Source organism: Oncorhynchus mykiss, chromosome 12 (assembly GCF_013265735.2).
Source record: "Oncorhynchus mykiss isolate Arlee chromosome 12, USDA_OmykA_1.1, whole genome shotgun sequence".
Lineage (NCBI taxonomy): Eukaryota > Metazoa > Chordata > Actinopteri > Salmoniformes > Salmonidae > Oncorhynchus > Oncorhynchus mykiss.
In genome coordinates this window covers 57,314,666-57,338,745 of record NC_048576.1, presented here as the reverse complement: position 1 = coordinate 57,338,745, position 24,080 = coordinate 57,314,666, and the positions used below count along the sequence as shown (strand labels likewise).

Below are 24,080 nucleotides of genomic sequence, written 5' to 3'. Positions count from 1 at the left end.
GAGAGTATAGAGCTACAGACTTTGTAGAGTAGAAAAGGAGGACTTCTTCAAGTTTTAGTAATGGTAAAAAACAAATATGAAAAAAAAAAGAGTAGACAACTTGACAGAACATCACAGAAATGGAAGGAACAAAATAAAATAGTCAAGGAACAATTATAGAGTCAAATCGAATCAGAAAAACTAATCGTCTGCTACTCAATAATTTTCTCTTTGTGGATTTTTTTTCCCTGTAGTAGACAATTGCTGAGATGTGAACAGCGACCCATTTTTTGTAATTTTTTTATCGTTACTCTTGTTTAACTCCCTTTTGGTTAACATCCACTTACCAATAAAGTGGCATTCCCTCCTTTAGTAGGTAAGGTATGAAGAAAAGGGAAAAGTGGGGCAACATAAGTGCATCATTAGATTTCACAAAATGCAAGAGAAAAAGACACAAAACCCTTCCCTGGCAGAGTGAGGCATCAGACAATGCATGGAAATCAACTGAAATTAAATCAAAAAGAAAAAGAGGAAGGAACACACCACAATGTTCAGGGAACCTCTCACACCGAGAGTAGCTACGCCTTCCAGATCATTCTCCTGCCCAGCCCACTCCACCAGAGGGCAGGGCAGACAGTCTGTGTGAATGACCATTGAGTTAAAAGTAGTCTCAGCGATATGACATAGATGCAGAAAGTAAACAGCATAGTGGACCAATTTCTGCAACAACTAAGAGCGTTGGAGCGAGAGGCTCAACTTCTGCGGTTTTGGTGCCCTGGTGACCACTCTGTAAACAGTGTGAAGCGAACCCGTGCCCATGCGCAGATACTGTGTGTGACTGTGTGAGAGCAAAGTCTTTCATCTCGCTCATCTCAATATCTGCGGTGGTGCTCGTGACAATGTCATCTTGCTGAGTCTACCTTTAAGTTTAGGGCTTCCAGAGAGTTACGTTTAGGAGTTCAACCCCCAGGTACTGTATTTTAGGTTACAGTTTGTTCAAACCAAGGCATTTCTTGTCAGTGTTGGGTTGCGCTTCCCCTGTAAGCCTCAGGCATATGACATTTTAATTGGCTCTGTTGAGATCTCGGTTTTAGTTCTCTGTTTTAATAATATCCATTAATATGAAAAAGTCTGTACTATTGAATTTAACTCTAGCAAAAGAAACAGTCCTCTGCGAGAACAGAACCTCTGCAAATATGGTGTACTTCTAGACATTTATTGATGGGATTCTTAAAACTACAGTTTCATTTTAAACACAAATGTGTGTGGTAGATCAACTTCAGTAGGAGGCTTTTAAGCAAGTGGACGATGTTGAGAGATAAGGTATGCTGAGGACATTGAACTAGGACGCAGGCATATTCTGTAATAGCAGTGTACACAGGGCAAGGGGTTTCACAAAGTATTGTGAGAGTATTGTGAGTGCAGATGTTTGTGTGGAGCAATTGCATGGCTGTGTGTGTCTCCCCGGGATATAAAGGCAGATCAAATGTCAAAGCAGGTAAATATCAAAACACAGCGAGCTCTCCTGCATGCATTAACCTTCTCCCCTGTAAACGCTGACCGCTGAACTATGACTAAAACAGGGACTCTTCATTAAAAACAACAAGGATATTAAAACCTTCTCCACAAAACAAACAAAAGACTGAGCTGTAGATATAAGAAAACACACAACCACTGACGCAGATGATGACAGTTGTTAGAAACAGCCACCGAGGAAATAAACATGATCAAATCATAAGACGAATGTAACTATTTCACCAAGTGAACAGAGAGATGCTGGACAAACAGGAATAAATGCATTCTACCAAAACAGAAAGAAGTACACAAAGAAATGGGCCTTCTTGATAGATATATATCGGGTGGGATACTGGACTGAATTCAGTATGAACATTTAAGAAGGATAGAGAAAAAAGGATAAACTATAATCCAAATCTTTTAAAAGCAAAATATAACAGAAAAAAAGGAACGATAAAATAAACTTCCTAAAGCTAAAGTTCCCGGGTGGTTAAATCATAGAAAGAGAGACAAAGAAACATTGACATCAAGATAGAGGGTGCTTCTGACATTCTCATTTCTGCATAAAGAAAGACCACGTGCCAAGGCAGAGCGTTACCTACCTTCCATTTCAATCAGTGACACGTATGCAATATCAACAAAAAAAAGGAAAGGAAGAAAAAAGAAAACAAGGAGAAAGGAATGTTCTCCGCAGCGAAATGGGAAAAAGACAATGAACCTCTTTTAGTATCAACGCTACGAACTTCTTCCAAAGACTAAGGAGGAGAAGGTAAACAAACCAACAAACCGACAAAAAAGCTCAAGAAAATGGACAAACAAAACCAACACTTAAAATCAAAATCAAACTAAAAGGTAAAAAAATGAATCTAAAAACTAAAATGATTTGCTGTCTTTTTCGCTTGTTCGAATGCAGCCATGGTTGCATCAAAAGGGAGAGGTGGGATAAGGCTGGGTAAGTGAACAGAGTGATTCATGAAACAAAATGAAATCCATTGTTAAGATAGAATTGCTAGAGGAAAGGAAGGAAGGAAGGAAGGAGGGATGGAGGGATGGGTGGAGAGAAGGAAGAGCAGGCAGAGCTGGCATATGACAGATGAGAAGAAGGGAGAAGAGCATGTCCGGACAGCGGAGGGCGAGAAAGATGTGTCACACACAACACGGATGGACAGAACACGGATGGACACACAGAGTGGATGAGTTTTGGAAGGAGGGAAGCTGAGGGCGGGGCAGTAACTGCTAGAATGGACAACTAGTAGAGTCGGGCACATTTAAAAGGGACCCCAGTTACATTTTGGAAAATATATTATTCAACAAGAGAACAAAACCCATTGTGGTTTACGAAAGCTATCGAATCCGTCTCAGAAAGCACACTTCTTATATATTCCTTTTGGGCTCAGCAATGCACCAGGGTCATTACAGTGCCCCATGTTAGTACAAGGCGATTGTTATTAAGGCAGAATAAAAGGGTGATTCTTGGTCAATTTAAAGCCTTGTAAATCGAATAGTACAGTGAGCCTTGGGGAGGGTGGTACTGAACATATCAATATCTATACAAAGGGGAAATTAAATACGGCACTCGCATTCAAAAATGGCTTGGGTCCCTTTAAAATACCAATGTTACTAAATGTTGTGTGTGTGGTCCTATTTAGTTTGAACATTTGTATCACTGTTTTTTTGTGTGTTAGCAGATATAAATTTACCCTGGACAAGAAAACTACAGACAGAATCAGAAGGACAAACCGAGATGTAAAAATAGAAGAGACAGACAAGACCCAAGTTGCTGCTGCACATGTGCTAACCATAGAGATACTACAGTATTATCTAGCTTCTGTTGGATCTATGATTTCCCAGAAAGGCTGGTATCCAAAATGAACAATATTGAGCGAGCAACCTCCCAAATACACAAGGTGTCTGAGCGCTGATGAACTGTCAGCAAGGGAGAGACACAATAATTCCCCTGTTTGTGGCGATTGACAGGAGAGGTCTCATGAACCAAAAACCTGTTTAAGGCTGATAGCATAGGATTAACTGTCAAAAGGTTGACAGATTTGAGCTTCAGTGATAAACACCTAGCAATTCTAGATTCACCTCAACACAACCGATTGGCTCAAATATTCAAACACTGAGCCTCATTATGCAACAATGGCACATGAGACTCCCCTTGCCAATCCCCATTGACTTGGAACACATAGCGATATAGAATATACTGCATATCAACATCAAGGAAAGTCTGACAGAAGTGATACTGTCACCTAGAGGCAACATGTAGGTCACATGATACAGTAAACAGGAAGTAGTAAACAGGAAGTGAATAGAGAAAATAGAGAGACTAGAGCGAGAGAGAAAGGGTTGTTTGTACACCTGATGTCTGGGAGCTCTCTCAGACTTCTGAAGGAAGGGGCTAACTATCACTGAGCAAAACATTGTGCTTTATAAAGACTGTATTGACAAGAAAAACTAGTAGTACACATACCCAGTTAACCTACTTGGTCCAGTTCCAAAGCATATGAGTGCTTTTTACATAAACGAGACAGAAAAGGAGCATTGGGCATTTATTTCATGGGGTAAATACTACTCAAATCGATAAAAAGCAGGAAATAAAACAGTCATAAATGAATACAAGCAGTAAGAGAGAGAGAGAGACAGACAGACAGACACATACAGACAGACAGACAGACAGACAGACAGACAGACAGACAAATAGGGGCAGGTGAGACCTCTCATAAACACATGCAAGCTTCAGAAGGAAAGGAAATTGAAGGAGATAGCATCATCTGTCATTCATTATTCTAGACAGAATGTTTTCGGAGGCTGCTCTACACCCCATTTAGTTGCTTAGTCAGCAGTGAATGTGAAACAGTAATGGCTATTGCCTTTGGTCTAAATGATGTCTGTTGTTTTGTTAGCAGAGCACACTGTTACAGTGGCTTGCGAAAGTATTCACCCCCTTGGCATTTTTCCTATTTTGTTGCCTTACAACCTGGAATTAAATAGATTTTTGGGGGGTTTGTATAATTTGATTTACACAACATGTCTACGACTTTGAAGATACAAAATCTTTTTTACGTGAAACATATAAGAAATAAGACAAAAAAAAACAGAAAACTTGAGCGTGCATAGCTATTCATCCCCCCCAAAGTCAATACTTTGAGGAGCCACCTTTTGCAGAAATTACAGCTGCAAGTCTCTTGGGGTATGTCTCTATAAGCTTGGCGCATCTAGCCACTGGGATGTTTGCCCATTCTTCAAGGCAAAACTGCTCCAGCTCCTTCAAGTTGGATGGGTTCTGCTGACAATCTTTAAGTCATACCACCGATTCTCAATTGGATTAAGGTCTGGGCTTTGACTAGGCCATTCCAAGACATTTAAATGTTTCACCTTAAACCACTCGAGTGTTGCTTTAGCAGTATGCTTAGGGTCATTGTCCTGCTGGAAGGTGAACCTCTGTCCCAGTCTCAAATCTCTGGAAGACTGAAACAGGTTTCCCTCAAGAATGTCCCTGTCCTCCATCATTCCTTCAATTCTGACCAGTTTCCCAGTCCCTGCCGATGAAAAACATGGTATGGTATTCTCGGGGTGATGAGAGGTGTTGGGTTTGAGCCAGACATAGTGTTTTCCTTGATGGCCAAAAATCTCAATTTTAGTCTCATCTGACCAGAGTACCTTCTTCCATAAGTTTGGGGTGTCTCCCACATGCCTTAAGCAAACATGTTTGCTTAATATTTTTTGCAACTCTTCCGTAAAGCCCAGCTCTGTGGAGTGTACACCTTAATGTGGTTCTATGGACAAATACTCCAATCTCCGCTGTGAAGCTTTGCAGATCCTTCAGGGTTATCTTTGGTCTCTTTGTTGCCTCTCTGATTAATGCCCTCCTTGTCTGGTCTGTGAGTTTTGGTGGGAAGCCCTCTCTTGGCAGGTTTGATGTGGTGCCATATTCTTTAAATTTTTTAATAATGGATTTAATGGTGCTCTGTGGGATGTTCAAAGTTTCTGATATTTTTTATAACCTAAACCTGATCTGTACTTCTCCACAACTTTGTCCCTGACCTGTTTGGAGAGCTCCTTGGTCTTCATAGTGCTGCTTGCTTGGTGGTGTTGCAGACTCTGGGGCCTTTCAGAACAGGTATATATATACTGAGATCATGTTACAGATCATGTGACACTTAAATAAAGTCCACCTGTATGCAATCTAACTTATTATGTGACTTCTGAAGGGAATTGGTTGCACCAGATATTATTTAGGGGATTCATAGCAAAGGGGGTGAATACACATGCACGCACCACTTTTCCATTTTAAATTTGTATAATTTTTTTAAACAAATTATTTTTTCATTTCACTTCACCAATTTGGACTATTTTGTGTATGTCCATTACATGAAATCCAAATAAAAATCCATATAAATTACAGGTTGTAATGCAACAAAATAGAAAAAACACCAAGGGGGGTGAATACTTTTGCAAGGCGCTGTAGCTAGGTTCAGTTAGATTCAAACGCAAAATGCTACCTCAGTTCTAATGAGCCATCTATTGTAGGGAGATTATGGTGACGACTGAAAGATAGTGATTTAAAACATAACAGTCCAGTCAGTTTGTCGTTCTTTGTGGTTGTTTCACAGATAGATCAAAATAAAGCAGATTAGGAGGGGTTACCGTTTTCAAAGGAGCCAAAGCATGGAAACAGTTCCAAACGAGACAGTTAGGGAGGAATAAGAATGACAGAAGACAAAATCAATTCTGAGTAAACTAGACAAGATGTCTGGTTAGTTTCAGTGATAAATACCTAGCAATTATACATTCACTTTTTATACACCTATCATTCTTGCTACTGTAGCAATGACTTCTCTGTCGCTCATTCGTTCTGAGCAATTGCATCCATGTTATAACCTACTTTAGTGACTGTACTGAGGCATTTGGTGGTACTAGAGCTGAACGCGTAACCAAACTGAAACCAATCACGTGTATAAACTAGAAGCATTGGACATTTCATAAATTAGGTTCAGTTCAAATCACCACATAATCTCACAGGCCAAACCAGATAATATCATTCTCATATGACAACATAAGATAGAACTGGTTGAGTTCAGATGTAAAAATAGCATAGTTGAGACCTACATTTTTACATCCATCTTTGTTTGTTAGATCAGTCAGCTACAGATGGTTTCATTGACGGCTGTTATCAAGCATTACCATCAGCATGATCAAATGACAACTTTTGACTAACATTTACAAAATGTCCTAAACTCTACAGCATATCAAAGAAATAAAACAGTGCCTTCATGAGAACTACTAATAAGTATTTTTTACATAAGCAACCTCCTGTTTCATATTTTATTACAGTTGAGCAAGCTGTAGCAAAAGCAAACATTAAAAGTATTATTTGTTTCCTTTCCCTGGCTAAATAGTGAGCTCTCACTATTTCATCACTGCAGGAGCTTGCTGCCTAACAAAAACCAAAGAGTTTCCAGCTCATTAGCAAACCCTGAGGCTCCGCTCCAAATGGCACTCTATTCCCTATATACGGGCCCCGGTCAAAAGTAGTGCACTATCCTGTATATAGGGTGCATTCGGGAAAGTATTCAGACCCCTTGACATTTTCCACATTTTGTTATGTTACAGCCTTATTATAAAATGGATTAAATCATTTTTTCCCCTCATCAATTTACACACAATACCCCATAATGACAAAGCAAAAACAGGTTTTTAGACCGTTTTGCTCATTTATTTAAAGAAAGAATAATATCACATTTACGTAAGTATTCAGTATTCCTTTACTTAGTACTTTGTTTGAAACACCTTTGGCAGACATTACATCCTCGAGTCTTCTTGGATATGACGCTACAAGCTTGGAACACCAGTATTTGGGGAGTTTCTCCCATTCTTCTCTGCAGATCCTCTCAAGCTCTGTCAGGTTGGATGGGGAGCATAGCTGCACAGCTATTTTCAGGTCTCTCCAGAGATGTTCGATCGGGTTCAAGTCAGGCTGTGGCTGGGCCGAAGCCAATCCTGCGTTGTCTTGGCTGTGTACTTAGGGTCGTTGTCTTGTTGGAAGGTGAACCTTCACCCCTGTCTGAGGTCCTGAGCACTCTGGAGCAGGTTTTCATCAAAGATCTCTGTACTTTGCTCCATTCATCTTTCCCTCAATCCTGACTTGTCTCTCAGTCCCTGCCACTGAAACAATCCCCACAGCATGAGGCTGCCACCACCATGCTTCACCGTAGGGATACTGCCAGGTTTCCTCCAGACGTGACGCTTAGCAATCAGGCCAAAGAGTTTGGTATTGGTTTCATTAGACCAGAGAATCTTGTTTCTCATGGTCTGAGAGTCTTTAGGTGCCTTTTGGCAAACTCCAAGCAGGCTGTCATGTGCCATTTACTGAGGAGTGGCTTCCGTCTGGCCACTCTACCATAAAGGTCTGATTGGTGGAGTGCTGCAGAGATGGTTGTCCTTCTGTAAGGTTCTCCCATCTCCACAGAGGACCTCTGGAGCTTTGTCAGAGTGACTATCGGGTCCTTGGTCACCTCCCTGACCAAGGCCCTTCTCCCCGATTGCTCAGTTTGGCCGGGCGGCCAGCTCTAGGTGGTTTCAAGCTTCTTCCATTAAAGAATGATGGAGTCACTCTGTTCTTGGGGACCTTCAATGCTGCAGAAATGTTTTGATACCCTTCCCCAGATCTGTGCCTCAACACAATCCTGTCTTGGAGCTCTACGGACAATTCCTTCGACCTCATGGTTTGATTTTTGCTCTGACATGCACTGTCAACTGAGGTACCTTATATAGACAGGTGTGCGCCTTTCCAAATCATGTCCAATCAATTTAATTTACCAAGTGGACTCTGTTTTTTAAGATATTTCTGTTTTTTATTTTTAATACATTTTTAAACATTTCTAAAAACCTGTTTTCACTTTGTCATTATGGAGTATTGAGTGTAGATGGATGAGGAAAAGATACATTTTAGAATCAGGCTGTAACGTAACAAAATGTGAAAAAAGTCAAGGGGTCTGAACACTTTCCAAATGCACTGTATGGAATCTGGTGTAATTTAGGACACATCCTAATACTAAACCTCCATATTACCGTTGTACATGTGCCATGCAAACGCTCACTTGGGCCAGAGATTAATTGATCAGAGTCAGTCTTCCTTTTTTAAATCTTATCTCCAGCAAACTTAGCCTGGTCCCAGATCTGTTTTTGCTGTCTTGGCGTGGACATGTTTGTGCTGTCTTGGCGTGGAAATGACCATAGGAGGCAAGGCAGCACAAACAGATCTGGGATGAGGCCACAGCAAACTCATTGTTACGTATGTATGACTCAAACATCCATCCCTCCCTCTAACCTGTTACGTCAAAGGAATGTTGAGATGGTATAAGTATCAAAGTGATGATTGCACTTTGCAATCAAGATTGCACAGGAGGACAAAAGTGGTTGGAAGATATACAGAGTAAAACTAGCCTGCAAAAACAGGAATAACTAAAAGAAGAGTCATTCTATAACAGTACCAAATAAAGAGAGAGGAGATAATGTCACAAACCGAAACAAAGAAAATAAATCATGTTCATAGGAGAGGGAGGTGTGGAGGTTACCATTTGAGTGTAGATTAGAATGTGTGTGTGGGGGGGGGGTTAGGGAGGTGGCGGGGCGAGATAGAGAAGACTACATACATCTTGCCCTTTGTTGCCCTCGGCCACGTGGTTATGGTTGAGTCTGCCGGCTTTGCCGTTGCGGGCGTGGTCTTGGTGGTGGTGCCCGTTGTGCCACGCGACAGGACCGTCAGGACCGCCAGGACCGGGAGACGGGGACGGGCTCACACAGGCCTTGTGTCCGTCTGTCTTATGCTTGGAGTTGGGCCTGGAGGGACAGACGGACAAACAGGAGTACTGAACCAAGCTGCTGACATGACACAGACTCAAGAGTATATTATACTATACCAGTTACATATAGGCTGTTTGAGACTAAACAGTATAGTCTAGGCTATCATTACCTTTTCAACTACAGTCAACTACATTCTGATCAAATAATAATCATGAATCTCTAGCAAAGCTGTTGCAAACCTTAAGTCAGTGTTACATCAATAGACCAAGAAGAGTATGATTGTGTGAAACAGTGAAGGCATGCATCTAAGGGGAGGGGGGGAGGTAATGGGAGTCCTACCTGCTGGGGGACTTGGAGGGGCTGTGGCCTGTGGAGGAGTGTGATGCACTGCGGGAGCTACAGCAGCTGCCTCTACGTTGAGACCTCCTACTGGGGGACTCTACTGGGGACCTGTGGGACACACGTACATTCAGAGAAACACACGCATACAGACGAGTACACGCCCGCAAGCACACAAACAAAAACATTCGGACAGACGCATGCATGCACACACGAGCACACACACGTGCACGTAAATTTACACATACACAACAGAGTTGCCAGCACACACACGCACAATGACAGACACACAAACACATTCAGCAACTCAGTCATGAAATCTATTGAAGCGTTTTCAATGAAACAAGACTGACACCATGTCACATTCAAGCTTGTGGCATGCATACATTTATTTAGATACTATATGTTTCTTTCAAATATTATACTTACAGTTGAAGTCGGAAGTTTACATACACCTTAGCCAAATACATTTAAACTCAGTTTTTCACAATTCCTGACATTTAATCCTAGTAACAAGTCCCTGCCTTAGGTCAGTTAGGATCACCACTTTATTTTAAGAATGATTTATTTCAGCTTTTATTTCTTTCATCACATTCCCACTAGTCAGAAGTTTACATACACTCAATTAGTATTTGGTCACATTGCCTTTAAATTGTTTAACTTGGGTCACACGTTTCGGGTAGCCTTCCACAAGCTTCCCACAATAAGTTGGGTGAATTTTGGCCCATTCCTCCTGACAGAGCTGGTGTAACTGAGTCAGGTTTGTAGGCCTCCTTGCTTGCACACACTTTTTCAGTTCTGCCCACAAATCGTCTATAGGATTGAGGTCAAGGCTTTGTGATGGCCACTCCAATACCTTGACTTTGTTGTCCTTAAGCTATTTTGCCACAACTTTGGAAGTATGCTTGGGGTCATTGTCCATTTGGAAGCCCCATTTGCAACCAAGCTTTAACTTCCTGACTTATGTCTTGATGTAGCTTCAATATATCCACATACTTTTCTTTCCTCATGATGCCATCTATTTTTTGAAGTACACCAGTCCCTCCTGCAGCAAAGCACCCCCACAACATGATGCTGCCACCCCCATGCTTCACGGTTGGGATGGTGTTCTTCGGCTTGCAAGCCTCCCCCTTTTTCCTCCAAACATAACGATCGTCATTCTATTTTTGTAAAACCTCAGTGTGTGTAAACTTCCAACTTCCACTGTATACGCAACTAAAGTCTACGAAACATATAACATCTTCTCAGTTCAGTCAGATCCTCTCAGTTCAGGGTCCATTATTGTTAGATTATGAAAAAGAGGGATCATTACCTCTTTCTGGTTTTGTTCTTGTCTTTCTGTTTGTTCTTTGGGCTACCGGATCTGAAAAGGGAAACGCGTTGATGAATCTTCTTTAAACAGGTAACAAGGTATGTGCACTGTAACAATCAGTCATTGACCTAGTGTCCCTGAATGTAAAACCTATGTGATGTGGACTGTACAGTACACAGAGTACTTTATTGATCTGCATCCCCACCTGTATCTCCTCTTTCTCCTGGAACCAGACGTCGACCTACAGAGAAAGAGAAACCTGAGTCATCTGTAGCTCAGTTGGTAGTGCAATTTCCAGGACCACCCGCACATAAAATGCACGCACGCGTGACTGTAAGTTGCTGTGGATAAAAGCTTCTGCTAAATGGCATATGTTATTTTTATTCAAATTATTAAACCTCTGTTACACACACTGAACTCCAGTTAGCCTGACCATCTCTCTAGACTTTAATAAGGGGATATATAATGAGGGGATATATGCTTGACTGACTACATACAGTACTTCAAAGTCCTTAGTATGTTCACACTACTGTTGCCATGGTGATAAGTCAGACTGGACAACAAAAGCTCTTATTTTCCCTCTTTTTACACAACACTGTATTCACCTTATGTGGACATAGACACATACACATAATACACCTGGCACATGTACCACAAGGAGAGAGGAACACAAAAACTATGTCAGGTCTGCGCTAGTGAAGAGAAAGAGACTAATAAAGCTGTCAGAGTAATATAGGGCCAGTGAAGAATTGTTGTGGCGTCTAGGCTATGAGACCATGTGGGTGTCCCAAAATGGCACCCTCTTCCCTATTTAAGTAGTGCACTAAATAGGGAATAGGGTGCCATTTGGGATGTAAACCATGTTGTTGTTCCACCAGAGAGAACAGACTGGGGGCTCTAAGGAGGCTTCGCCTTTAATTTATTTTACTCCCATCAATTGTCAAACACAATGTCCCCTGATAGTGCTCTTCTTATTATAGGGCTATAACCAAATAGTAGCCTATGTTAACCATACAGTCTACCATATAGACTACGAGGGGCCTTTGGGAGTCTGTTAGCCCACCACCATTATAGCTTAAGTTATTTTATTTAAATGTTTTATTTATACTTATTTGTACCTTTATTTAACTGGGCAAGTCAAATTCTTATGTACAATGACGGCCTACCGGGGAACAGTGGGCTAACTGCCTTGTTCAGGGGCAGAACGACAGATTTTTACCTTGTCAGCTCAGGGATTCGATCCCAGCAACCTTTCGGCTAACCACTAGACTACCTGCCGCCCCTGAACTGGAGAGGTTTAGCTGGGGGGACATCAGTGTTAGAAACACCCACCCTCGTAAGACAAGGAATGTGGGTTTAATGTATACATTGGGTTGGCCTATTGTAATTTATGCTTCTGTTTAGGCAGAGATCCCACAGGATGTAAGGAGGGAGAGCCTCCTCTATATAGTGTGTTCACAGACAAAAGCCTCTGCTTGTAATGCTCTTTTCCATGACCAGTCGTTATTAAATAACCTGAACTTGGTTTCAAATCTGTGTCTTTTTTGTCCTTGACTATCTCCATAGCATCAAGTCTTAGAACTCTACATTATTAACACCCTCCTCTATCGCTCTCCTCCCTCCTTTTCTCCTAATTGAAGGAATATACAGCGCTATGCTACACTTGAAATGGGAGCCCAAACCAAAGAAAACGTCATCTTCTGTTGTTACAAAGTGACTTTTCTATGTTGGCGGTGTAGTAAAGTGAGTATTGGTTGGTGGACACCATAGCAGCTCATAGTTCAGATTGTTATAACTGCATCGGAAAAAGCTCCCCTCCCCCTCCACCGCCTTCTCCAATGCCCCAACAGACACACACAGTAGAGCATATCACAGGAGTCTACCTAACTCGAGGGACGCACCTACCTCCTCCTTCTCCCCCTATCTAACCATTCATTATTCATGTGTAGACAATACCTGCAATGCAGTGGATGTTTGGAGAAATATGAGGAGGGGAGAGAGAGAGGCTAAAGGTGGGAGAGAGGGGGAGGAGGAGAGTTTTATAAGTGTGAGGAGGGTAGGGGTGTTGGGGGGTTAATTTGGGGGAGGCTCATTTTTCTTCTTTTGCGGCTCTCATACAGGCTTGGTTATTAGGAGAATGAGTTTAGCCCCCACCAGAGAGAAATAATTAAAGAGAGAAAGGGAGATAGGTAGAGATAAATAGAGAAGGAGAGAAAAAGAGCTAGACAAAAAAAGGAGGAGGGATGTGCTATTTAGAATTGCTTATTGTCCTTATGATATCCCTGGGCGAAGCAGTATTATTCGCTGCTGAGCTCTCTTTCTCATTTTCTCTCTCTCCATTCTCTTTTTCATTTTGTGCTGACACTATAATTATTGCTTTATTGTCGGAGGAGGAGGAGGATTGCTTCGTAACAAAAGTATAAGCAACATTTTTTCAAGGTTTTATTAAACATCATCAATAATGAATGAATGCGCTGGAAGAATATCCTCTCCAATATCCTACATCTCACTTTGAGTTTCAATATCCTTATCAATAATATGTGATCGTTTCAGGAAACATAGGCTCATGTCACGCTTCACTACTTTACAGGAGAGGCATTTGAATGTAAACTTTAAATAAAAAATAAAAAAAGTTTTTTGGAAGAAATGCCTTCTGGAACATGTGAAATTTCATGTGCCTTAATAACAAACTTGTACGCCATCTGTAAATACTAATAAAAAATGTAAATTACGAGCCTAGTTGGTTTAGCCATAGAAAAAGTCAGGTACCTTCCCGTTTGCCATGATTGACTGAGATAATGAATGGGCTGGACATGACGAGAGATAAGTTTGGATTGGTCTGCCATGTAGCACGTTTCTGTCTATAACATGAGCTGGTCAGTATGTGTAGGTAATCCTTTCTAACGCAGATTTTTTGAAAGATATCACATAGTAGAACTACAAAAGTGTTGCTCTCGACTTTCTGGAGGAATGAGTTTTGAAATCAGTGGAATGCACGGTGGAATTAGATTATGATGGAGAAAATTATGGTGGTTGATTGCAAGTATGCAGAGGGAGTCAAAAAGAGAACACCCAGAAGGCTGTTGTATAAAACACCTGTCTCCAGATTACATCTTCAAACTAAGTGACAGAGAGGGAGAATCGTCCATGCATGTAAGAGTCTAGCTAGCTAAATTTTCAGATATTATACGTTTCTAATTTTGTAGTTTTCAATTCAAGTTAAAGCGTACTGTTAGCTTGCTAGCTAAAGTTAGCTGGCTTGCTCGTTAGCTAACGTTACGTGTATGATCTGTGTAGTAATATTATTCCTATCTCAGAGCCATTTGCATTGCTAGTTGTAGCCGGTTGTTAGCTAGCTAGCTAAAATTGAACCTGGTTGGTTAGCGACCTGCAGATTCATGCAGGGTAGTAAAGTTATGAGTTGGAATTATGGTTAATTGTTTAGCTAGCTACATGTCTAAACAAAAGACTCCACTATACAAGTAACCATTTCACTACACCTTCTGTGTCCTGTGCATGTGACAAATAAACGTTGATTTTAATTGATATAGTATGTGTTTACCAGAGACGGTAATGTGAAGAAGTAATATTATTCCTATCTCAGAGCCATTTGCATTGCTAGTTGTAGCCGGTTGTTAGCTAGCTAGCTAACATTGAACCTGGTTGGTTAGCGACCTGCAGATTCATGCAGGGTAGTAAAGTTATGAGTTGGAATTATGGTTAATTGTTTAGCTAGCTACATGTCTAAACAAAAGACTCCACTATACAAGTAACCATTTCACTACACCTTCTGTGTCCTGTGCATGTGACAAATAAACGTTGATTTTAATTGATATAGTATGTGTTTACCAGAGACGGTAATGTGAAGAACATGACCTGCACCAAAGTCAAATTAGGACATAACGTTAGGCCAACGAGACAGTGTCCAAGTTCAAAAATTCTCTAGTAGAATGACCTGGTTTCATTTCATCACACTCACAAAGCTATTTTCTTCAATTGGCTTGCTATTAACTTGTAAATGATAATCTTGTTGTGAATTTATTTTCCTGTAATAATGAAGACAAATGAGCTAAAGTGAAGACGTTGTCAGCTATATGATATGGTCATTATTTGAAATGGCTAGCCAGCTAACTTAACATTAGCTCGCTAGCTAGCTATCAAGCTAGAAACAAACCAAAACATTGTTTAGAAAGTTGATTTTAGTTGCCTTTGCTAGATTAACATGTACTGAATACATTTTTAAACGGGTGGGTTCATTGGTGTTAAAATATATTAGTGATGCTATTTTGGACCACCAGACTGATGTCATGCAGTCTGTAGTTTTCGTGTTTTATACTTTTTCATAACGACAACGACAAGTTTGATGTCGGACGACAATATAATGTTCATGATATCACTGCAACAACTGTCGATGTATGTAGTATAAACCAGATTTTAGTCTTCAAATCTTTGGATGTTTAGTACATGGCCTTACATGTGAATCCGTAGGCGGGTGGTGCTGAGGCTTATTAAGAGGGTGTGAACGATGCTGAATGGGTGTAGACAAAGAAGAGCTCTCCAGTTGGTTTACAAAAACATTCAAGGGCCATTTTCTCAAAAGTGAGGTTACAAGTTGATCAACTTTCAAAGCAGAATTACTTTCCCATTGTTCCTCAGATGCAGTGTATGATATTCCATTTTGCAGCTCTGTGTCTCCGCTTTTATCCATTGTAATAAACACATTTTCAAATGTTGCTACATAAAACCGATATCAAGCAGGCCGGTCATATATAGTCTGTTGTTTTCTAGAAAACAGCTTATTTGTGGTTCCTATACTATTTGGGCCTATAGGAAAGTGAGTAGTGAAAGTACAGTACTGAGTAATGGCAGAGCTCGAGTTTTTTATCCCTAAGTCCCTCAGCTGAGCACCTTTCCCCTGTTAAGCAAACCGGCTGAAAAGCATCAGGGTTCACATTCTATGAGTAACCTAGAGGATGAATGTTCATGAAAAGTGCATGCACACACATACACACCTGTCTCGCTTGTGTTTCTTTCCACTTTTCTTCTTCTTCTCTCTGCGGGAGGGAGAGGAGCTGTCGAACCTGGAGGAGACATGGGGAGAGAGAGAGAGCTCAGAGAGAGAGAGAAAGAAAGAGAGAGAGAGAGAGATGAAGAGAGCGAAAGAAGAGCAGTCCTACACAATAAAGCCTATCCAGAAGGAATTGAAAGATTGTTAAGAAAACGTAGCAAAGCACACCTCTGACCTTGCCACTATTAATGATATAACAGGGCCACTCATACATTATTTCTTCAGAGAATGGTCTGTACTGTCAAAGTGAACAATGAACCCAGTCCTCCATTCCATTCCTTACATTTCATCGTTACATTTCCTCTAGTAGCTTTGCCAGTTCTCCTCACCAAGAGTCCTTGAGAGCGGCCAGAGATTTCTGTGTCATACATGTCTCTATTCACCTGTGTCCTTCTCTCCCTACAGTCGGTCTCTCGCTTTCATCTGTAGCACTGCCTCTCTCCCTCTGTCTGTCATCCAGACCAATCTCTCTCACCCCCTTTGACGACCTTGAGGAAAACCAGGGAGCTGTCTTACTCTTTTTCAATTCCAATCTGTATCTACCATCACGTCGGTGTCCATGGCCCTGCCAATCTTTGTGTTTAAAGGGAATACACACACAATACATATGCAATGATTCAAACGCAATGTAACAACAGCATAATGCATATCTCATCACTGAGGAAGAATAGTTCTACATCTTGTGAGGCCACTGACCGACTCCTTCTGCGACCAGATTTCTTTTTCTTCCTCTTCTTTGGTCGAGGAGATGGAGAGCTGCTAGATTTTCTCTTCATTCTATGGTAGCCAGGCAGAGAGAGAGAGGGAGAGAGAAAGAGAGAGGGAGAAAGAAAGAGAAAAAAAGAGAAATGAGAGAGTTGGAGGGGAGAGTATTCAGTGAGCGAAACATACAAGCGTTTGTCATTACAGTAATCTTCAGTCACAAATAAATTGATCAGCTACGGGCAAGATTTTCCCCAGGCGAGCAAGCTTAATGTCCTCTGAGTGATGCGACAATCCATACTGTGCATGCAAGTGCATGGGAGCGTACCACTTCATACTGCCTCTGGCAATCTGGCATACAATTATTAATTTCTGGGAAAATGTAATTCCGATAATACATTCTAATGAATCCATGGTGTATTGGCCATACTTCAAAAGACAAACAACAATGTAGTACACTACATTGTTGTTTGTCTTTTGAATGTGTATGTCAGAATTCCCTGTACGAAGTGTGTGTGTGTGTGTGTGTGTGTGTGTGTATTTGTGTGGGGGTGCATTCTGAAGGCTATGGCACTTGGTCTGAAGAGCTCTCTTCAACTGATATCTATCTAATCTGCGTATACACTACATGACCAAAAGTATGTGGACACCTGCTCGTCAAACATCTCATTCCAAAATCATGGGCATTAATGTGGAGTTCGTCCCTCCTTTGCTGCTATAACAGCCTCCACTTCTGGGAAGGCTTTACACTAGATGTTGGAACATTGCAGGGACTAGCTTCCATTCAGCCACAAGAGCATTAGTGAGGTTGGCCAATGTTGTTGGCCAATGTTTGTCTATGGAGATTGCATGGCGGTGTGCTCAATTTTATTCAGCTATCAACAACGGGCGTAGCTGAAATACTCACATCTACTAATTTGAAGGGATGTCCACATACTTTTGTATATTTAGTGTATATGAAACGGCAAAGGCCACATGGAGAGGATTGGTAAAGGCTGATTGGATTTCCATCTCAAGAGGTGGGTAGTGTGTGTGCGTGCGTGCTTTGTCTGTACTTGTGTCTGTCTATGCGCATTCATGTGTGTGTGTGTGTGTACCGCAGACCTTAATCGCTGACAGCATGGACTACATCCTCTCCGGAGGGCTTGGAGGTAAGCTCCTGTACTGGCAGGCCTCCCACCTCCGCTCCCCTATCTGTGGCGCACACATGTGCTGTGTAGGAGTGGTGTACGGGGCAGGCTTCCTGACATTTCTTAAAAGTGACACAGTAAATAATATCATATGTATTATTGTAATCAGTAGACTTTAGGGAAAACGCATATAGCTTTTTTAGAGTGTAAAAGGAAACTTTGTATTTAATACAACCCTTTGAAAGTGAAAATTTCAAAATTTTACTGCAAATATTGGCGTTTTTTTCCTCATTTTTGCAATCATAAACAAAAGGCCATATGGTTTTGGTAGTTGATTAAATGTGTTCCCAAAACAAATACAAACATTTTAAACTGTTTTGGGGCCATGTTGGCACAACATAGGGGAAGAAATGACCCAAAACGTAAATGGAGGTACATTTCACCGGCCCGGCTAAAATGGTACCATATCAAATCAAACTTTATTTGTCACAAGCACCGAATACAATGCTTAATTACAAGCCCTTAACCAACATTGGAGTTGAAGAAAGTGTTAAGAAAATATTTACCAAATAAACTAAAGTAAAACCTAATAAAAAGTAACACAATAAAATAACAATAATGAGGCTATATACAGTGGGTACCGGTACTGAGTCAACGTATGGGGGTACCGGTTAGTCGAGGTAATTTGTACATGTAGGGGTAAAGTGACTATGCATAGATAATAAACAGCGAGTAGCAGCAGTGTAAAAACAAATGGGGAGGTCAATGTAAATATTCCGGGTGGGCATTTGATTAATTGTTCTGCAGTCTTATGGCTTGGGGGTAAAAGCTGTTGAGGAGCCTTTTGATTCTAGACTTGGTGCTCCGGTACCGCTTGCTGTGCGGTAGCAGAGAGAACAGTCTATAACTTGGGTGACTGGAGTCTTTGACATTTTTTGGGGCTTTCCTCTGACACCGCCAAGTATATAGGTCCTGGATGGCAGGAAGCTTGGCCCCAGTGATGTACTGGGTCGTACGCACAACCCTCTGTAGTGCCTTACGGTCAGATCCCGAGCAGTTGCCATACCAGGCGGTGACGCAACTGGTCAGGATGCTCTCGATGGTGCAGCTGTAGAACCTTTTGAAGATCTGGGGACCTATGCCAAATCTTTTCAGTCTCCTGAAGGTGTTGTCGTGCCCTCTTCACGACTGTCTTGATGTGTTTGGACCATGATAGTTTGATGGTTATGTGGACACCAAGGAACTTGAAACTCTCGACCGGCTCCACTACAGCCCCGTCGATGTTAATGGGGGCCCGTTTGGCCCGTCTTTTCCTGTTGTCCACGTTCAGCTCCTTTGTCTTACTCACATTGAGTGAGAGGTTGTTTTCCTGGCAACACACTGCCAGGTCTCTGACCTCCTCCCTATAGTAGGCTGTCTCATCGTTGTTGCTAATCAGGCCTACCACTGTTGTGACTAAACATACACTATCTATTTTTCTCTCCAGTGATTGCACGTTGGCCAATAGAACGGATGGTAGTGGAGGTTTAGTCACTCGCCTATGAAATTCTCACAAGGCAGCCCGACCTCCATCCCCCTTTTCTCCGTCTTTTCTTTACGCAAATGACAGGGATTTGGGCCAGTTCTCAAGAAAGCAGTATATCCTTTGCATCGGACTCGTTAAAGAAAAATTATTTGTCCAGTTCGAGGTGAGTAATCGCTGTTCTGATGTCCAGAAGTTATTTTCGGTCATAAGAGACGGTAGCAGCAACATTATGTACAAAATAAGTTTAAAAAAATTTACAAACGTGAAAAAACTAATAAGATAGCACAGTTGTTAAGGAGCACATAAAACGGCAGCCATCCCCTCCAAGACCATTCTCAGTTATTGGTCAGCGAGTGTGTGTGTGATTGTGTTTTTGTGTGTGTACATGCATGCGTACATGCAAATATAAATGTGTGTGTACTATATATGTGTGTGTATGAGTGAGAATAAGTGTGGTTGTTCCATACCTATAACCGTCTTTATCGTAGTAGTCTCCATGCCAGTCTGTGTCCTCCTGGTAACCTTCAGCCAGGGTTGGGTCGGTCTGCTCCTCCCCATGCTCTCCATGAACCATGTGTTTGACCCTACAGAGAAAACACAGGTCATAGGTCACTGGAAGCAGCCAATGGGAGACCAGGGACCAGGAATTGGGTGTATGTGTGGTAAGAATGACAAGAACTGAGGAACACAGCAGCTGCATGCGGCTCAGAACGACTCTGAAAATTAACCCTATTTTCTAAACATTCCGTGATACAAAATCCTTTGTTCTAACACAAATCTTTTACTTATCCGAGTCCAAATGTTCTTGTCGGAGCACAAATAAAATAACTAAAATCTGACCTTAAAATGTGACTGTTAACATCTCTCCATCCTAGAGTTAACATCTCTCCATCTCACACCCTCTCTCCCTCTCACGCATGCAGATGGCTGTGTTGCACTCCTACCCCCCCCCCCCCCCAAACCCCCATCCCTTTCACTTCCTGGCCTGCACCATGTGCCCTCTGCTGATCCATTTCATCTGGCCATGAACAGTACACCCACACAGAGAGAGGAGGATGGAACACGCCCACGAGCGCACGCACACATATGAGGGGTGATGAATGCCATAAATGAGCCATTGAACGTGTGAACATTTTAAAAGATTACCATTCAACCAAGTTTATTTATAACAACAATGTGTTAACGTCTGATTCATTCAATTCCAAACAGCTGCCTTAAGGGAATTAACTCCACAGTATAAAATCCACTTTCCTAACTGGACCCCTGCATTGTTTATCATCTGTCAAGGTGGGGGTTATAATGCCTGTATATAAACACAACACATTAACCACATTATAACATTGTTAATTGGGTCTACATTAATTAGGTACATGTAAAAAAAAATCTTTGCCCTGTCAATTCTTTCATGTTAGGCTATTACATAAGCTATAAAGAGGGAACACATAGCAACATTCCATAACATTTAAGAGTTGAAACATGTTAGAATCTTTCTTATTAATAATCTTGCCACAATTGTTTGTGTGCGAGGGGTTGAGGCGAGCATTGGGACAGTAACTGAAAGGTTGCTGGTTTGAATACCTGAGCCGACAAGGTGAAACATCTGTCAATGTGCCCTCGAGCAAGGCACTTAACCCTACTACTATGGCTGACCCTGTAAAACAACACTATTTCCTGCACCTATCGTGTGTATGTGACAATAAAACATGTATCATCTTTAGCAATGAAGGGGGGAGGAGGTCCCTTTCGTAGCTCTGTTCATTTGGGAGAGGAGGACAGCAAACCTGTTAATTGTCTGAGCACCACTGATCACAATAGTGTAACGCATAACAGACAAATATTAAATAACCACATGCACACCTTAGAGATAGATGCATGCCCTGGTCTAATTTAGTTAGAGAGGTATGATCATTTTCAGCCTGAAATCATCTGAAGAGATTTCAAATCAGTGAAAACAAGAACTCCCATGAAAGCTGAACGTGATGGAAATAGACAAGACAGCTAGCTGTAAGTACTAAGTAGTGTTGGTGTGAGAGCGAGATCAACATCAGAGTTAAGAAGAATGGGGATGGATGCTCTGGGTTTTCAACGTACAATTAAAAATAAAGGTGCAGGTTGGAACCAAATAAGGTTCTTGAGAACAATGCCATAGGGCTGGTGTGTCAAACTCATTCCACAGAGGGCTGAGTGTCCGCGGGTTTTCACTCCGCCCTTGTATTTTATTGATGAATTAAGGTCACTAATTATACTGAACAAAAATATAAATGCAACATATAAAGTGTTGGACCCAGGTTTTTAGGTGTTGGTCCCCATTTCCAAGATGGCATAGGAATGGGATGTCTGTTCTGATTGTCTTGTGTATATATTGTTTTTCTTCGTATATAGTTTGCATATATTTGTAACATTTTTAATCTCAATTTCCATCTACGGACTGATCATACTCTCCTGCAACCCACCTCACCCAATTTGGTATGGATCTGCTATTTTTAGAACCGGAACCCCCTTCAGAAGATTGCCAGCTAACTAGCTACTAGCTAGTAGTCAGTTAGCCACTGCTAGCGGTCATCACCGTTAACTCGGACACCAGTCTGCACAGTGCGATTTCAACCCAGAGCATTTCGGACTGCTTTTCTCTACCACATCTCTGGATTCCTACCACAAGCTCCTACCGCAAGCTACCTTTACTCCGGATCATTGCAGCTATCTAGCTGCTGTCCGAGTGGCTACTCCTGGCTAACGTCTCTGTCCCGAAGCAAGCACCAGCTAGCCTGGAGCTAGCCTCGAGCAAGGCCCATCTCCCGGCTAGGCGGAGAGAACCATCAGACAATTCCTGGGCTTCAATACCTCTTTTGCCAATTGGCCTGGACCCTTTGCTGCCGACACGGAGCCCCGCCGATCCATCACGACTCGTCTGCCGACGTAACCTTCTGAGGGGGTTTCAACAGGCTCTCCCGTTGCGACGTCCCCCTGAGGTCCATCTGCTAGCCTGCTAGCAGTCTGAATCGCCGTGCCTCCAGCTCGCCTAGCTACTCACTGGACCCTTTGATCACTCGGCTTCACATGCCGTTGCCTAATGTCAATATGCCTTGTCTATTGCTGTTTTGGTTAGTATTTTTTGTCTTATTTCACTGTAGAGCCTCCAGTCCTGCTCAATATGTCTTAGCTAGCCCTTTTGTTCCACCCCCACACAGGTGACCCGGCTTAAATGGTGCCTCTAGAGACAAAACCTCTCTCATCATCACTCAATGCCTAGGCTTACCACCACTGTACTCACATCCTACTATACCCTTGTCTGTACATTATGCCTTGAACCTATTCTTACGCGCCCAGAAATCTGCTCCTTTTACTCTCTGTTCCAAACGCATTAGACGACCAGTTCTTTTAGCCTTTAGCCGTACTCGTATCCTACTCCTCCTCTGTTCCTCTGGTGATATGCTAACAAACCTCAAAACGAGCTTCAACGCCATACAACACTCCTTCCGTGTCCTCCAACTGCTTTTGATGCTAGTAAAACTAAGTGCATGCTTTTTAACCGATTGCTGCCCGCACCCTCCCACCCGACTAGCATCACTACGCTGAACGGTTCTGACCTAGAATATGTGGACAACTACAAATACCTAGGTGTCTGGTTAGACTGTAAACTCTCCATCCAGAGTCACATTAAGCATCTCCAATCCAAAATTACATCTAGAATTGGCTTCCTATTTCACAACAAAGCCCCCTTCACTCATGCTGCCAAACATACAACCATAAAACTGACTATCCTACCGATAGCAACATCCACCCGTAGCATGCGCTCCAGCAGGTATATTGCACTGGTCCTCCCCAAAGCCAACACTTCCTTTGGCCGCCTTTCCTTCCAGTTTTGACTGAAATTACTGGAACAAATTGCAAAAATCTCTGAAGCTGGAGTCTTATATCTCCCTCTCTAACTTTAAGCATCAGCTGTCAGAGCAGCTTACCGATCACTATACCTGTCATCACTGTACCTGCCAATCTGTAAATAGCACACCGAACTACCTCATCCCCATATTATTACCTACCCTCTTCCTCTTTTGCACCCCAGTATCTCTACTTGCACATCATCATCTGCACATCTGTCACTCCAGTATTAATGCTAAATTGTGATTATTTCACCTCTATGGCCTATTTATTGCCTACCTTCATACTCTTCTACATTTGCACACACTGTACTTAGATTTTTCTATTTTTCTTCTCTATTGTGTTATTGACTGTACGTTTGTTTATGTGTAACTCTGTGTTGTTTTTTGTCACACTGATTTGCTTTATCTTGGCCAGCCAGTGTAACGCTAGTCGTCGTAAGGAATAGTCGACCAAAACGCAGCGTGGTAAGTGTTCATGATTTTATTTAATATCAAAAACACTCGACCAAATTAACGACCGCGAACAGTTCTGTCAGGTAAAACAGATACTAAACAGAAAATAACTACCCACAAAACCCAAATGAAAAAGGACAACTTATATATGATCCCCAATCAGAGACAACGATAGACAGCTGCCTCTGATTGGGAACCACACCAACATAGAAATAAAGAAACTAGAATGCCCTGGCCTAACCAAAAATAGAGAATAAAAACCTCTCTATGGCCAGGGCGTGACAGCCAGGTCGCAGTTATAAATGAGAACTTGTTCTCAACTGGCCTACCTTAAATAAAGGTTAAATAAAAAAATGAGCTGAAATAA

At 41.9% G+C, this 24,080-nt stretch overlaps 1 protein-coding gene across 1 annotated transcript in view; it reads right to left on the bottom strand.

Annotated features, from left to right (window-relative positions):
* LOC110537834 (serine/arginine repetitive matrix protein 3-like) overlaps positions 1–24,080 on the bottom strand; it is a 155,044-nt gene that overhangs the window by 7,273 nt on the left and 123,691 nt on the right. Inside the window, exons 4-10 of the mRNA XM_036937861.1 lie at positions 19,847–19,963; positions 16,719–16,799; positions 15,967–16,035; positions 11,160–11,195; positions 10,955–11,005; positions 9,643–9,753; positions 9,153–9,339 (exon numbers count right to left, since the gene is read on the bottom strand). Of these exons, the coding sequence (XP_036793756.1) occupies positions 9,153–9,339; positions 9,643–9,753; positions 10,955–11,005; positions 11,160–11,195; positions 15,967–16,035; positions 16,719–16,799; positions 19,847–19,963 (652 nt within the window). The remainder of the gene's footprint in view (positions 1–9,152; positions 9,340–9,642; positions 9,754–10,954; positions 11,006–11,159; positions 11,196–15,966; positions 16,036–16,718; positions 16,800–19,846; positions 19,964–24,080) is intronic.